This window comes from Balearica regulorum, chromosome W (genome assembly GCF_011004875.1).
Source record: "Balearica regulorum gibbericeps isolate bBalReg1 chromosome W, bBalReg1.pri, whole genome shotgun sequence".
NCBI classification, from domain to species: domain Eukaryota; kingdom Metazoa; phylum Chordata; class Aves; order Gruiformes; family Gruidae; genus Balearica; species Balearica regulorum.
In genome coordinates, this window is record NC_046219.1 from 12,221,520 (window position 1) to 12,235,074 (window position 13,555).

The following is a 13,555-nucleotide window of genomic DNA, read 5'->3' on the forward strand; positions in this document are numbered from 1 at the left end:
GGAAGGGGCTGAGTCCAGAGACTTAGGTAAAATGCTTGAAGTAGCCTGGGCTGTGTATAACAACAGAGAAAAAGAAAAAGAAGTCAGACAAATGCAAAGGGATAGAAAAATTCTGGCAATCTTGACCGAGAATAATAAACATGTAAAGCAAAACTCAGCTATAAATCAGCAGAGGGTGTTGGTGCGACAGGGCGAAAAGAGAACTGGCCTTTCTAGAAACTGTTAAAATTTAAGCTGGGAAAACAGTGGGTAACATCAATTTTTCTACATGCCCGAATGTCCATTGCCTTTGTTGGGGCGGGATTTATTAAGCAAATTAGAGGCACAAATTATTTTTAAAGATGGAGAAATTAGATTACTAATACCAGAATCAAAAGCTATAGAGGCGAGAGTGTTTATGTTACAGGATTCCCCCAAGGAGGAACAGATTCCAGAAGTAGTGGACAATGCAGTTATCCCCCTGGTATGGGCAAGTGGAGTTCCGGGACGATCCAAACTGGCAGAACCGGTAAAGGTGACTTTAAAACCCGGAGCCAAGCCGGTAAGACAAAAACAGTGTCCTATTAAGTGGGAAGCCCGAAAGGGGCTAGAGGAATTAATCACAAAATTTTTAGAATATGGGCTGTTAGTAGAATGTGAATCAGACTACAATACCCCTATATTACCAGTAAGGAAATCAGGAGGCAGGGAATATCGAATAGTTCAGGATTTAAGGGCCATAAATCGGATAGTTCAAGATATACACCCAGTAGTGGCCAATCCATATACCTTACTGACATCTCTGAGGGAGGAACATAAATGGTTTACTGTGCTGGATTTAAAGGATGCCTTCTTTTGCATACCTCTGGATACAAAAAGTCAAGGCATATTTGCCTTTGAATGGGAGAGTCCCACTACAGGAAGGAAAACGCAATTAACATGGACTGTACTTCCACAAGGATTTAAAAATAGCCCCACAATATTTGGAAACCAATTGGCAAAGGAATTAGAAATGTGGAAGAAACAGAATCAAGGAGGAGGCATATTACTACAGTATGTGGATGACATCCTGATAGCAGCAGAAAGTAAAGAAACATGTTTTGAAATTACTATAAGTTTATTGAATTTCCTGGGCCAGGGAGGATATAGAGTCTCCAGAAAGAAGGTCAGATAGGGAAAGAAGCAGTGATTTATTTGGGATTTGAGATATCTCAAGGACAGAGACAACTGGGAAATGAAAGAAAAGAAGCCATTTGTTAGACCCCCAAACCTAACAGCCCAAAGGAACTGAGAGCCTTTTTGGGAATGATTGGATGGTGCCGACTCTGGATTCTAAATTATGGACTGTATGTGAAACCCCTATATGAAGCCCTGAAAGAATCTAAAGACCAATACCTGACTTGGACACCGGAATGCCATAAATCATTTAAAGAACTCAAAAAGGCATTGATGACGGCCCCTGCACTGGGTCTACCTGATCTAACCAAACCTTTTGAGCTGTTTTTACACGAAAGGCAACATCTGGCCCTTGGAGTGCTGGCGCAACGGCTGGGATCCTGGAAGCGGCCGGTGGGGTACTTCTCCAAACAACTTGACAACGTGAGTAAAGGATGGCCGGGATGTTTTTGTGCCGTGGCAGCAACGGTGCTGCTGATTCAGGAAGCCCGAAAATTGACTATGGGCCAAAAGATAGTGGTATATGTACCGCATATGGTAATAACTGTCTTAGAACAAAAGGGGGGTCACTGGTTATCCCCTAGCAGAATGTTGAAATATCAGGTTGTCCTATTGGAACAAGATGATGTGGAATTAAAAACCACAGCAATTGTAAATCCAGCAATGTTCCTGTCAACAGAAAATCCTACCGAGAAATTGGAACATGATTGCCTGCTAACCATTGAACAAGTTTATTCCAGCAGACCGGACCTGAAGGACGAACCTTTGAAGGATCCTGATCTGGAACTGTTCACGGATGGAAGCAGTTTTGTGCAAGCAGGAAGGCGAATGGCCGGGTATGCTGTTGTCACCATCGACAAGATATTGGAGTCAGGGACACTACCTGCAAATACATCAGCGCAGAAAGCAGAATTGGTGGCACTGAAGCAGGCCTTATGAATGGCCGAAGGGAAAAGAGTAAACATATGGACAGATTCCAAATATGCATTTGGTGTGATCCATGCTCATGGAGCCATATGGAAAGAAAGAGGGCTGTTATCAGCCCAAGGATCACCTATAAGACATAAGGAGGAAATCCTTCAGCTCCTACAAGATGTGCAAAAACCAAAGGAAGTGGCCGTAATGCATTGCAAAGCTCATCAGTTTGGTCAGACGGCTGTCAATATAGGTAATCGGATGGCGGATAAAGCTGCAAAAGAGGCTGCAGAACAAGGTGTCCTTGCACTAGTACCAGTAAAACAGGTAAAAATTCCAAATGTAAAAGTAAGATACGGTAAATTAGACGAACAATTGGCAGAGCATTTAAAGGCATCCCAAAATGCAGAAGGATGGTGGGTAACACCAGAAAATCAGATAATAGTGACCCCACAAATTATGTTGGAACTTACAAAAGAGCAACATGAGCAGACGCATTGGGGTGTGGATGCTATGGTTACAAGTTTGAAAACATTTGTAGTGTGCGTAGGAATGACAGGAATAATTAAGTCAATAATAGCTAAGTGTCCGATCTGTCTTAAAAATAATCCTTTAAACCAGAGGAAAGCACCTTTAGGAGTAACAAAGCAGGGTAATTCCCCAGGAGATTATTGGCAAATCGATTTTTCTGAATTACCCAGACAAAATGGGTATAGATATCTGCTGGTACTGATTGATACGTTTTCTGGATGGCCAGAGGCTTTTCCTTGTCGCACCAACAAAGCGAGAGAAGTGGTTAAAATATTGTTAAAAGAGATAATACCAAGGTTTGGGGTACCATTGGGCATGTCTTCTGATAGAGGACCACATTTTGTAGCAGAAATAGTCCAACAAGTAAGTAAAATTCTGGGGATAAAATGGGACTTACACACTCCCTGGAGACCGCAATCAAGCGGGAAGATTGAAAGAATGACTCAGACCTTGAAAAGACAAATGAGTAAAATTTGCCAAGAAGCATCTTTGAAATGGCCACAGGCCTTGCCATTAGCTCTGTTAAGAATAAGAATCCAACCAAGGTCTAAAGACGGTGTAAGTCCATATGAAATATTATATGGCAAACCCTACCAAACTCCTTTAATCCCAGGGGATATGAGGGTAACAGGGGAAACAGATTTGAAAACATATCTGATTTCTTTAGGAAAGACCCTCGAAGCGCTCAGAAGATATATTGTGCTGACCAGACCGCTTGCTCTTGATACGCCTGTACATCCATACCAGCCGGGTGACTTTGTGTATATAAGAACATGGAGTTCTGAACCACTCCAAGAAAAGTGGAAGGGACCCTTCCAGGTACTGTTGACAACTTATACCGCAGTTAAGGTAGAAGGAGTGGAGCCGTGGATTCATTATACTCGAATAAAGAAGGCACCGTCAGACCAGTGGACATCTACGCAAAAAGGACCTTTGAAACTCAGACTGTGTAGAAATTTTGACAGGGAACTGGAAAGCTAAAAGAACTGGTTCTCAAAATGGAAAATTTATAAAGGGTTTGCATGTTATGTGTTGAATTATGAATATTATGAATTGTTTGATTGGGTTGATAACACTTTTTTGTGTTCTATCGCTGATCTGTAGCCAAAGAAATATAGAATGGCCATGGTCCCAAGCTATTATGGGACCATACCCCAAAGACCGTTCCCCAAATTTAGCCACTGTGGTAATGCACGAATCTGAAGTTTACCACCCACCTGAGTGGGAATGGGACAGAAAGGACTGGGTCCATGTCTTAACAGGAACAATTGGAGAAAAAAATCCAAGTAGGATGCAGAAAGATGGAAGGATCTCTTCATGAGAAAGCTTCTTCAATTACCATCTCCGGAAATCTATTAGACCCTAGTTCTAATATTACAACGAGACTCTGTCCCACCACAGAATGGAAATGTAACAAACAAGATTCTCTCATTACGTGTTGCCGCCAGCAGAATGTCGGTAATTACTCCTTAGACCCTAGTACCAATAATGTTGAAATTACCAAACTCTGTATTAAGGAACAAGGAGATTGTTGGCACAATTTTACTTTGACTAAGCCAGTTTATGTGGTGTGCAATTGGCGACCTAATCCATTGACAGGAGGATTACGAGGCCTTACATTTAAATTCAAGATAAATGTTGTAACTAAACCCCTAGTGATGCTTGTTGCAGTAGTCACGCACGCTGGCACAGAAACCCTTTTTACGTTAACTGGTAAAAGTGAAGTCACCCCCTCTTTTATGACACCACAAGGGAATGACATCACAATAAGATGCAGATTAATTACTGAATCTCGCACTGAACCTATAAACAGTTATGAAAATGGACCGCATGGCCCTATTTTGTGTAAAGATCAAAATTTAGACTGTTGGTTAAATTTGACTGCTGTACAATACTCCCGTAAAGTGATATGTGGTAAAAATAACACCAAATACTGGGGAGAACTTAAAATAGACGTTATAATACCTACTACCCAACCAATTGTTGCGCTTAACCCGAAAATCTTTGAAATTGGACCATATGTGATCAGAAATACAGGCTTGCAACAAATATTGTTTAACCCGGCATGGTCTCTCAAACAAGTTGAATTGTCAATGCAAAACAATGTTTCAGATATTCAACCAGCTTGTTCACCTTTCTTAAAAATCTCATATGAGGGGTGGACAACCTGGCTGCAGAAACGAACTCTTACTACGAAAAGAACACGGAGAGACTTGACCGGTGTTTTGGGAACAGGATTGGGAGTTTTAAATAGCATTGATTCAGAAGTAATAATGAACAAATTGGCAGCCTCAATTAGTGATTTGGCTAGATTACAACAACCTTTACGATCTTCTTTACTGGCTTTAGGAACTAACCAGTGGCTGTTGTCAAATATATTACCCACATGGGAAAGAATAAATGTAAGGGACCACGAGTTAATTACGGACGCACTTGGGGTGATCCAAAATAACCTCTCCTTGGCTCTCAGTTGTATCCAGGCTCAATTATGGATGCAGTCGGTGGCTGCCTCAATTATAAGAGAAGGCGAAGAAGGCACTCTCCCTACTGAAATTAGGAAAATAATTTGGGACAGTGCTACTGATTTTGAGAAAGAACTCCAGTCCTGGTGGAGCCTGGTAAACTTTACTTATGATCCCGTTACAAACACAGCTACAACTTTTGTGCTCACTATATCTAATGCTACTAAATACTCAATTTACCCCATTATTGCATTAGGGATAAACCATAACGGAACTATACTCTATCCTTCCGAGCATAGAGTATGGGCCCGAAAGATGAATGAAAAATGGCAAACTGTTAATCTGGAATCTTGCATCGTGCGAGAACAACAAGGATTTGTCTGTGAAGGTAATGCAATTGAGGCACAAGATATTTGTTTGGACACTGAACAAAATATTTGCCATTTTGAGGTTCATCCTAACGAAAACCCTGAAACCATACTTATATATATTGGCAAGGGCTGTGTATGCTTGAGAACTGTTTGTGATTTTTTATATGTAGATGAGGTAGTGGTAGAGATTAAAAATCATTCAAATTTTTGTATTTGTAATTTTACTAAGATTGATGGATGTGACTTTTCTTATTTGACCCCAGTCACATCGCACCAACTTTTGCAGTCTAACTACATGTTGATTCATGAATTATTACCTATCCCCATTGGAATGAATCTCACTTTAGTAAAGCAGTTATTACGACACAAGGATTTGATTAAAATTCTGGAAAAAATTAAGGAAAACGGGCAGAAAACCCTAATAACTGTTCATCACAATGTGAAAGAAATACATCGAGTTTTTGAAAGAGTGCAGAAAGATGCAGAACTTAAATGGTGGGACACACTTTTTGGATGGTCGCCTACTGCTACAGGCATCCTAAACGAGTTGTGTCACCCCATCGTGATTCTTTTAACATTGGTTTTGATCAGTATGACCTTGTCAGTAATACTATATATCATAACTTGGAAAATGATGAATCAGTTAACACATCTGAAAAAAACAAATTATTCGTGAAACTTCTCTCACTCATATGATCATCCAAGCTGTTGCGAAACAGCAAAATAAACAAACAATCCCAGAGTTTCCTCCAACACATAGAAAATAATTAGTATAGTGGAAGTATTGAAAAGGTGATTATTTCAAAACTTCCAAAGGGGGGATTGTAACCGATGTGTTTAACTTTTTAACCATGGTGATGGGATCAAGATGAGATTATTAGCAGTAGTAGGGAATGAGAAAATATTTTAGGAATGAGGACCTGAGAGCTTGGTGGTACCATGGAACTGATAAACTGTGTGGTTGGTATGTACCATGGAACTGATAAACTGCATGGTTGGTACATGAGCCAAATAATATTTCATTTTCTGTCAAAATCATGTCCTTTGAGTGAACTTTGTTCATTATAATCTCATTATAATACCAAAACACACCTCCATGCTAAAAGCTACCCACCTCCAAGGTACGACCACCCCTCACTGGGCATGCTCTCTGAATTTCTTTGCGTATATAGCTTTAAAAGCAAAGCGAGAAAGTTTTACACCAATCATAATGAAGTAACTATGTAACTATGTGATGTAATTGTAACCATGTGTGTATTGAGAATATAAATATGTGCATGTTCGTAGGCTAGGTATGCACGTTAGGTGGAACTATCCCCCGTGCATCCAGCGCTGCAATAAAGAATGCCTGCTTTCTAAAACTTCAAAATAAGTCTTAGAGAGTGAATTATTTTGTCGTTTTCTGGTAACAATATCCATAAAGTAGAATTTTCCACTTTACAGGGACAGAAATGTGTTTGGGTTAGTGCTCAGACACTGTTTAATTTAGGGTTAAATGCACTACCTTGCTTTGCTGACAACTATACCTTTGAAGAAGAGCCGAAAGACTGATAAAAAGCATGCTTTGCTAAAGACTATCCTTGAAGGAGAGCTGGAAAACTGATAAAGAGGAAACATCCTGCCCCAGAAGGCACCCAGAGCTGGGTGATTGCCAGAGAGGCCTGAAGTCAACAAGAATCACCAGTAACCAGGGGATGGGAAAGGTGGCTGGGGGGGGCAGGTTTACCGCCACCTACCCAGTTAAGGGACTATGCAAGTTACACCCCCCAAACCCTCAAGGAGCATGCCTGCTAATTTAAAGATTCTTGACCAATAGTAGATGATGCAGTAATTAATAACCAATTAGTGTAAATTTAGGCAGGTTTTTCTAATCCTGTAACAAGATAAATATGTGGTAGATTCTGTGCGTGGTGTGCTAGCTTTGTGGAATTACCACCTAGCACCCATCTCTGCACAGACATGAAATAAATAAGATACTTCTGCTCTGTGTGTATGTTGGTGTGCTGCACACCGGGTAAATGATCCCACTTTTGGGACAACAGTGGTGATGAAAGGATTGAGTGTTTATGGGTAAGAATCAGGGGGAAGGCCAATAAGGCATATATCAAGGTGGGAGTTTGCTATAGACCACTCAACCAGGATGAAGAGGCAGATGAAATATTCTATAAGCAGCTGGGAGAAGTCTCATGATCACTAGCCCTTGTTCTCATGGGGGACTTCAACTTACCAGATGTCAGCTGGAAATACAATACAGCGGAGAGGAAACAGTCTAGGAGGTTCCTGGAGTATGTGGAAGATAACTTCCTGACACAGCTGGTAAGTGAGCCAACAAGGGAATGAGCCCCACTGGACCTGTTGCTTGTGAACAGAGAAGGACTTGTAGGTGATGTGATGGTTGGAGGCCATTTTGGGCATATTGATCATGAAATTATAGAGTTTTCGATTCTTGGAGAAGTAAGGAGGAGGAGTCAGCAGAACTGCTACCTTGGACTTCTGCAATCATGAAATGATGGAGTTTTTGATTCTCAGAAAACTGTTTAGGGACGAGGTTGGCAGAGTCCCTTGGGAGGCAGTCCTGAAGGGCAAAGGAGTCCAGGAAGGCTGGACACTCAAGAAGGAAATCTTAAAGGCGCAGGAGCAGGCTGTCCCCATGTGCTGAAAGATGAGCCAGCAGGGAAGACCGGCCTGGCTGAACAGAGAGCTTTGGCTGGCACTCAGGAAAAAAAGGAGAATTTATGGCCTTTGGAAGAAGGAGCAGGCAACTCAGGAGGACTATGAGGATGTCATGAGGTTATGCAGGGAGAAAATTAGAAAGGCCAAAGCCCAGCTAGAACTTAATCTGACTACTACTGCTGCCTTAAAAGACAATTAAAAAATGTTTCTATAAATACATTAGCAACAAAAGGAGGGCTAAGGAGAATCTCCATCCTTTATTGGATGTGGGGGGAAACATAGTGACAAAGGATGAGGAAAAGGCCGAGGTACTTAATGCCGCCTTTGCCTCAATCTTTATCAGTAAGACCAATTGTTCTCTGGGTACCCAGACCCTGAGCTGCAAGACAGGGATGGGGAGTAGAATGAAGCCCCCATAATCCAAGGGGAAATGATTAGAGACCTGCTACACCACTTAGACACCCACAAGTCTATGGGGCCAGATAGGATCCACCCAAGGGGGCTGAGGGAGCTGGTGGAAGTGCTCACCAAGCCACTCTCCACCATTTATCAGCAGTCCTGGCTAATCAGGGAGGTCCCAGTTGACTGGAGGTTAGCCAATGTGATGCCCATCTACAAGAAGGGCCGGAAGAAGGATCTGGGGAACTACAGGCCTGTCAGTCTAACTGTCGTGGTTTAACCCCAGCTGGTAACTAAGTACCACACAGCCACTCACTCACTCCTCCTCCCTAAGGGGATGGGGAGCAGAATGGAAAAAGACTTCATGGGTGGAGATAAAGAGAGTTTAATAGGATAACAAAGGAAGACAATAATAATAAAAATAGTAGTAGTAATAAGAATAATACAAGTGATTAGTCTGGGGTTTTATGGCATATAATAACCATAGTAGTGATGACATGCAATATTATTTAGCAATCAACATCATACAATTTAAATCATTGGCTATTCTTATCCAAAATCAAATCCCCTTGAGGTACACATTGGACTTCCCCAACCCTCCGCATCACCCACTAAGTGCACCCAGGTCCTTGAGCAAAAGCAATCCTACGGATGGGTTTGCCTTTGCCCAAGGCAGGAGTAACTCAGACTGTCTTCCCTAACATATCCTTTATGTGCACCATGGGGACTTTTTCCCCTTCTACAGTACATAAAAGTTTTGATTGGGCAGGGCCAGCTCAACTGGTAGACCCCCTAGTGTTAACTAACCAGGTGGCCTTTGCTAAATGTGTATCCCAGTGTCTGAGAGTCCCACCACTCATTGCTCTCAGTGTAGTCTTTAGCAGTCCATTGTATCATTCAATTTTCCTGGAGGCTGGTGTATGATATAACAAAGATGGCTCCCAGAAGGCTTCTGAGGTTATCAGCCCATGGGAGTCTAGATTCAGAAGTAAAACAGAAACTAGTGCTGAGGCCAGTAACTGCATATGGTAGTATGGATGACAAGTCTGCTGGATGTAGACAGACTGGAGCAAGGAAAAAGTGTGACTGAAAGTTAGGATACAGTGCCATTCATTGAGCTCTAGAAAATTTTTATTTCTGCCATTATCCACAAGGAAGTCTGTACTGGTCTGACACTGGCCTACAGGGATCAGATGGATACCATGGTGACTAGTCACCTCAAAGATCTCTGTCCAAGCGGCTACCATCCATCAAAAGCTAACCTGAAACCCAGGGGAATTTCAGACTATGGAAAATAACAAGTCTGGATGGACTATGAGAGAGCTGTCTCCTAACAAGAGTAGGAGGTACTTAAACGTGCCCATATTGCAGTGTTTTAATGCTGCCCTCTTCCCCTCACCAGCAGTCTCCCAGGACAGACCTCTTTGTCTACAACTTGGATATATCAGGTAGAATATATAGGAATTGGAGGAGTTTGTCACAGATGGAAGCAGGGAATTGACTTAGTTACTGACGTTTGTTAGTTAACCTTCAGCCTCTACTGCCCTGCTACTAATTCAGACAACTAGAAGCTAAAATTCACGTTAGATTGATGATTCCTTGCATATGTCTCAACAACAGTTATTCCACCAGAAAACCAAAGTATCCTGTGATTTCTGGAAGCAAACTGTTGAACATGTGTCAGCCACAACAAGCTCCATGTTGCTCCTCAGTAACTGCAGCACCCCACCAGGATGAAAACAAAACACAACCATAAAAACCATTAGTCACTCATATACATAATTATCTGTCTGCAATACAAGGCAATCTATAGAGTCACTTTACATAGCCACTTGTAAGAGTAGGACCCCATTTAAAGAAACAGCTGAGCAGATACACAAATGATGAAGTTGTTAGATGTTTTACTGCTGAACATCAAACTGGATCCCCAGCAGCATGCAGGTTAAAGGCACAGTAAGCATGAGACTTGACAGGCAAGGAAACAGGCTGCGCCACAGAGCAAGGCAGCCACTGCAGGAAGCAACAAAATCTCCCAGCTGGCTATCTCAAATAGCAAAAGTAAGGGACCTGCCTTAATGCAGCCCATTACTCTTGTCAGTTAATTTGTAAACTATATCTGTTAAGTATTTCTTCACTATTCTGAGTGCAATTTATCCCTTTCCTAAGGTTGGTTTGAAAAAAACACTAGCAGAGGCACCCTTTGGTAGAATAGTCACAGATTCATTTGGGGAAAAAACCAAACAGCTATACAGAGCACTAAAGCTAGGACAGTATCACAACAAAAAGAAATTAAAGAAATTCTGATAGATTTCAAACTGAAGACCTTTAGCCAAGCACATTTTCAATACCACATGATTTTGAGTCAATCTGAAGGCTTTCTTTCTGAGCAGAGAAAATGGATTAGGTTAGTTGCTCCTCTTGCCTCGATTTCACTGGCCTTTCCTAAGTTAATAAACTTCTTTCTGATAACTGCATATACTCCCTGATGTCTAGAATTTTTCCCCATTTTCATAATTGATCTGATGTGGCTCAGAGTTACTCACAAATGCACAAAACTCAGTAAAGGGCCTCTGAAATACAAAAAAACCCCAGCAAAGCACAGTTTCAGACATAACTGTCTTGAGATATTTTTCTCTTGAGGCACATTAACCATTACAACACAAATACACTATGTTGTGGTTTAGCCTGGGCTGGCAACTAAGCACCACGCAGCCGCTCGCTCACTCCCTCCCGGCAGGATGGGTGAGAGAATCAGAAGAGTGAAAGTGAGAGAATTTGTGGGTTGAGATAAAAACAGTTTAATAGGACAAATACAAAAAGGAAAATAACAACAACAACAATAATAATAAATACAAGTGATGAACAGCACAATTTCAAACCTTAAGTCGATGTTACGCAAGACTCCCAGCAGCCACACAAGACCTCTAGCTGCCCAGTCTCTCAGCCCACACATGCAAGTAAAGCAAGACAAGGAATTCATTGACCACTTCAGTATTCAGTGTAGACAGCCACTTTTCTTGTTCAGCAATATCTAAAGCCAGCTGGATGGCTTTCACCTCTGCAAACTGGCTCAATTCACCTTCTCCTTCAGCAGCTTCTGCGACTCGTCATGAAGGACTCCATACAGCAGCCTTCCACCTTCAATGCTTTCCCACAATGCAACAGGACCCATCATTGAACAGGGCATATGGTTTCTCATTTTTCTGGCAGTTTATTATACGGTGGGGCTTCTTCAGTACGTGTCACCTCCTCTGATGATGATACTCAAAAATATTTGCCTTCTGGTCAATATGTGATCACGTGCAAAATTCCTGGGTGACTGGGGCTTCCTATTCGAGCATGCTGTGTGATCAGTGCAACCCACTTACCCCACGTAGCATCAGTTACATGATATGTAGAAGGGGCCCTCCCTTTGAACATCCAGCCCAGCACTGGCAGTCGGGGTGCCAAAAGGAGCTGTGCTTCAGTGCCAATCACCTCTGAAGCAGCTCGAACCCCTTCATATGCTGCCAATATCTCCTTTTCTGTTGCAGTGTAGAGGGCCTCGGATCCTCTGTATCCCCGACTCCAAAACCCCAGGGGTCGACCTCGAGTCTCCCCTGGTGCTTTCTGCCAGAGACTCCAGGTAGGGCCATTCTCCCCGGCTGTCGTGGAGAGCACATTTGCTATATCTGGTCCTGCCCAGACTGGCCCAAGAGCTACGGCATGACCTATTTCCTGTTTAATTTGTTCAAAGGCTTGTCATTGCTCAGGGTCCCATTTGAAATCGTTCTTTTTCCAGGTTATGTGGTAGAGAGGGCTTACTATCAGACTGTAATTTGGAATGTGCATTCGCCAGAAACCCACAACACCTAAGAAGGCCTGTGTTTCCTTTTTGTTGGTTGGTGGAGACATGGCTGCTATTTTATTGATAATATCCATTGGGATCTGACGACGCCCATCGTGCCATTTTACTCCTAAAAACTGTATTTCCTGTGCAGGTCCCTTGACTTTACTTTGTTTTATGGCAAAACCAGATTTCAGAAGGATTTGGACTATATTCTTCCCTTTCTCAGAAAACTCTTCTGCTGAGTTGCCCCATACAATGACGTAGTCAATGTATTGCAGGTGCTCTGGGGCTTCACCCTGTTCCAGTGCAGCCTGGATCAGTCCATGGCAAATGGTGGGGCTGTGTTTCCACCCCTGGGGCAGTCGATTCCAGGTGTACTGGACGCCCCTCCAAGTGAAGGCAAACTGTGGCCTGCACTCTGCTGCCAAAGGGATCAAAAAAATGCATTAGCTATATCAATTGTGGCATACCACTTGGCTGCCTTTGACTCCAGTTCATATTGAAGTTCTTGCATGTCTGGCGCTGCAGCACTCATGGGCGGTGTGACTTCATTCAGGCCACGATAGTCTACCATCAGCCTCCACTCTCCATTGGACTTCCGCACTGGCCATATGGGACTGTTAAAGGGTGAGTGGGTTCTGCTGATCACTCCCTGACCCTCCAGTTGACGAATCAGATTATGGATGGGAATCAAGGAGTCTCTGTTGGTGCGATATTGCTGCCGGTGCACCGTTGTGGTAGCGATTGGCACCTGTTATTCTTCAACCCTCAGCAACCCCACAACAGAAGGATCCAACAAGAGACCAGGCAAGGTAGATAGCTGTTTCCTCTTTCTCCAAGGCAGCTATTCCAAAAGCCCACCAGTACCCTCTTGGGTCCTTGAAATACCCTCTCCTGAGGTAGTCTATGCCCATGATGCACGGAGCCTCTGGGCCAGTCACAATGGGGTGCTTTTCCCACTCATTCCCAGTTAGACTCACTTCAGCCTCCAGTGGAGTCGACTGTGGGATCCCCCTGCCACACCAAAAATAAATAGAGATGGGTTCCACCCCTTAATGGCTGGATGGCATTAAAGTACACTGTGCACCCGTGTCCACTAGGGCCTTGTACTCTTGTGGATCTGTCGTGCCAGGCCATCAGATCCACACAGTCTAATACACCCTATTGTCCCTTTCCTCCACCTGGCTGGAGGCAGGGCCCCTCTAATCCTGCTCATTGTA

The 13,555-nt window shown here is 42.9% G+C and overlaps 1 protein-coding gene and 1 long non-coding RNA gene across 2 annotated transcripts in view; both read left to right on the forward strand.

Annotated features, from left to right (window-relative positions):
- The window catches only part of LOC142599245 (uncharacterized), an 830,374-nt gene that overhangs the window by 59,815 nt on the left and 757,004 nt on the right, over window positions 1–13,555 (forward strand). The gene's annotated exons all lie outside the window — the stretch shown is intronic.
- LOC142599302 (uncharacterized) lies at window positions 4,260–8,510 on the forward strand. The gene is made up of 2 exons (XM_075739173.1): window positions 4,260–6,024; window positions 8,479–8,510. Exons 1-2 carry the CDS (start codon window positions 4,260–4,262, stop codon window positions 8,508–8,510), a joined length of 1,797 nt encoding a protein of 598 aa, XP_075595288.1.

Coding starts and splice junctions, on each gene's coding strand:
- LOC142599302 (XM_075739173.1), top strand. CDS start 4,260: ATGCTTGTTGCAGTAGTCACGCACGCTGGCACAGAAACCCTTTTTACG. Junction 6,025..8,478: donor TTTAACATTGGTTTTGATCA/GTATGACCTTGT, acceptor CTGGGTACCCAG/ACCCTGAGCTGCAAGACAGG.